The sequence below is a fragment of the Panicum virgatum genome, chromosome 4N, assembly GCF_016808335.1.
Source record: "Panicum virgatum strain AP13 chromosome 4N, P.virgatum_v5, whole genome shotgun sequence".
NCBI lineage: Eukaryota > Viridiplantae > Streptophyta > Magnoliopsida > Poales > Poaceae > Panicum > Panicum virgatum.
In genome coordinates this window covers 38,782,005-38,784,059 of record NC_053148.1, presented here as the reverse complement: position 1 = coordinate 38,784,059, position 2,055 = coordinate 38,782,005, and the positions used below count along the sequence as shown (strand labels likewise).

Genomic DNA, 2,055 nt, shown 5'->3' with positions numbered 1-2,055 from the left:
TTGTAATTGGAAATTGAAGTTATATGATATGTAATTTGTTGTGCATCATTTATTAGTTTATTATGTTATGTTTTATTTAGTATTTTATTAAGTATTTATTGTATTACTTAATGTTATTATGCTTAATATTGTAATTTATGTTCTGAATTTTTTTCTAATAAATCTTATTATACAGGTATGGCGCACGAGGAAGGAGCCACCCCTGAGTTGCTCGATGCTCTCGTCGACAAGCGCCACCGGTCGTACATGTCTGCGGTCCGTGGCATAAGCTTAGGGACGTTTCGGGCACGTGTGCCCATGTCGACGATGCTGATACACCGTCGTTGGGTTCCTAGGTACGGGTTACATTTGTCACATATTTTAATTGTTTCCGTAACCGTTTGTTCTAACTTGATGTTTCATTTTCGCGATGCAGGCTACGCGCTTCAGGTCTTCTTCCGATTGCGCGACTTGTGGAGAGAGATATGGCCGACCCTGCACGTCGACCTAGGGACAGGGCTCCACGGTTTCAGTTCGACATGTCCCTCCTCGCGGCACTTCTGGACCGTTGGCGTCCGGAGACGCACACGTTTCACCTCCCGGTCGGTGAGATGACCCCTACTCTTTAGGACGTGGCGATGCTTCTAGGCTTGCCGTGTGCTGGACGAGCCGTGGGTGCAGAGGACGTGGGACTCTCGTGGCGCGACGACCTTTTGGCTCGGTTCGCCGGGGTTCAGCGCAACAAGCTAGCGTTGCCGTACCGGCCCTTGCCTGCGAACCACGCACACGGACCGACAAAGAGGTGGCTCCTACAGTTCAGTGTGAGTACATAAATGTTGATTCTTTCCGTACTTATATTCATACGTATTTGAATTGACGACTCGTACCATTTTGAAGGCGGACTACATGAGGGCAGACGCAGACGACTTTACAGTTGCCAGACACTTCGAGGATCGGCCGCACAGCGACGAGGCGTTCGCGGACTACCTACGGTGGTACCTACCAAGGACGCGCACACATGTCGTGCACGTTCCACCAGAGGCTCTGATCGAGGCCGCATGGGTGTCCGAGACGTACCCCGTAGTTCGAGATCAGAACTTCGCCATAGCGGTACATTTCTCTGATTGATTTTGCATTATACAAAACTGGTTGCATATGATGTTACTACTTTCTCGGTACAATACGATGTCATATGAGCGATTGAGTCAGAGGCTTCGTCGAGTATGGGCCAGTACCATGACATGATGCCCGCCCAGCACCAGAGCACGCTGCAGAAGATCGTCGATATGTGCAAGCGATTCCGACGAGCCGTGACCTGTCGTGAGGACGACACCTTCCTCCCACCTCGCAGTTCGGGGCCGGTGCCTGTGCCCGGTCCATCGTCACGATGGTCTACACCCGCGGCACAGTCAGGTCCACCGCCACCGCCACCTGACACGATGGCGACACCTTCGGGTTCTGCAGTTCGGCCCACGTACGTGCCGCGACCGGCACATTTGTACTCGGCAGGTAAATCGTACTCTAACCTCGTGTCACTTACAATACCGTATCATGTAAAACTTTATTCATTAACTTGTACTTCTTATTCGTGTAGCGCCCGGCTCGTCGTTGTTTCCGTCGATAGATCCCTACGGCGCCGGATCTTCGTCTCTTCGTCGTCCAATACACGATTTAGGTACGTCTAAGATGAGTTGTTAATTTGTGTTAACAAGTACATTTTTAATTGAATATTGATGGATGGAGGTTTGTGAATCAGAGTACCGGCAGGTGGGAGGGACAGACGACGATGAGGAGATTCAGGAGATGGATGACCTCATGCAGATGGAGTTGGTGAACACGTTCTTCTCTTCTGCACCTACGCAGGAGGTCGTCGGCACTTCACAGCTGGGGGGTGCCCCACTCGCGACGCAGGACTACAGTCAGGTGGAGCAGACGCCTATTCCTGAGCAGGGTCGTCGGTCCACTCACGAGACCATCCCGCCGGAGCCACTGACGTACTCGCAGCGCCACACTAGGGCGGGCCAGGCTGCAGAGCGGCGTGGCAAGAGGAGAGGGGGCAAGTGCGAACGCATCTAG

At 52.0% G+C, this 2,055-nt stretch overlaps 1 protein-coding gene across 1 annotated transcript; it reads left to right on the top strand.

The window, feature by feature from the left end:
• Nucleotides 1–1,196: 1,196 nt before the first annotated feature.
• On the top strand, nt 1,197–2,055 carry LOC120669382 (poly(U)-specific endoribonuclease homolog). The gene is made up of 3 exons (XM_039949145.1): nt 1,197–1,488; nt 1,574–1,654; nt 1,736–2,055. Exons 1-3 carry the CDS (start codon nt 1,203–1,205, stop codon nt 2,053–2,055), a joined length of 687 nt encoding a protein of 228 aa, XP_039805079.1. The 5' UTR covers nt 1,197–1,202.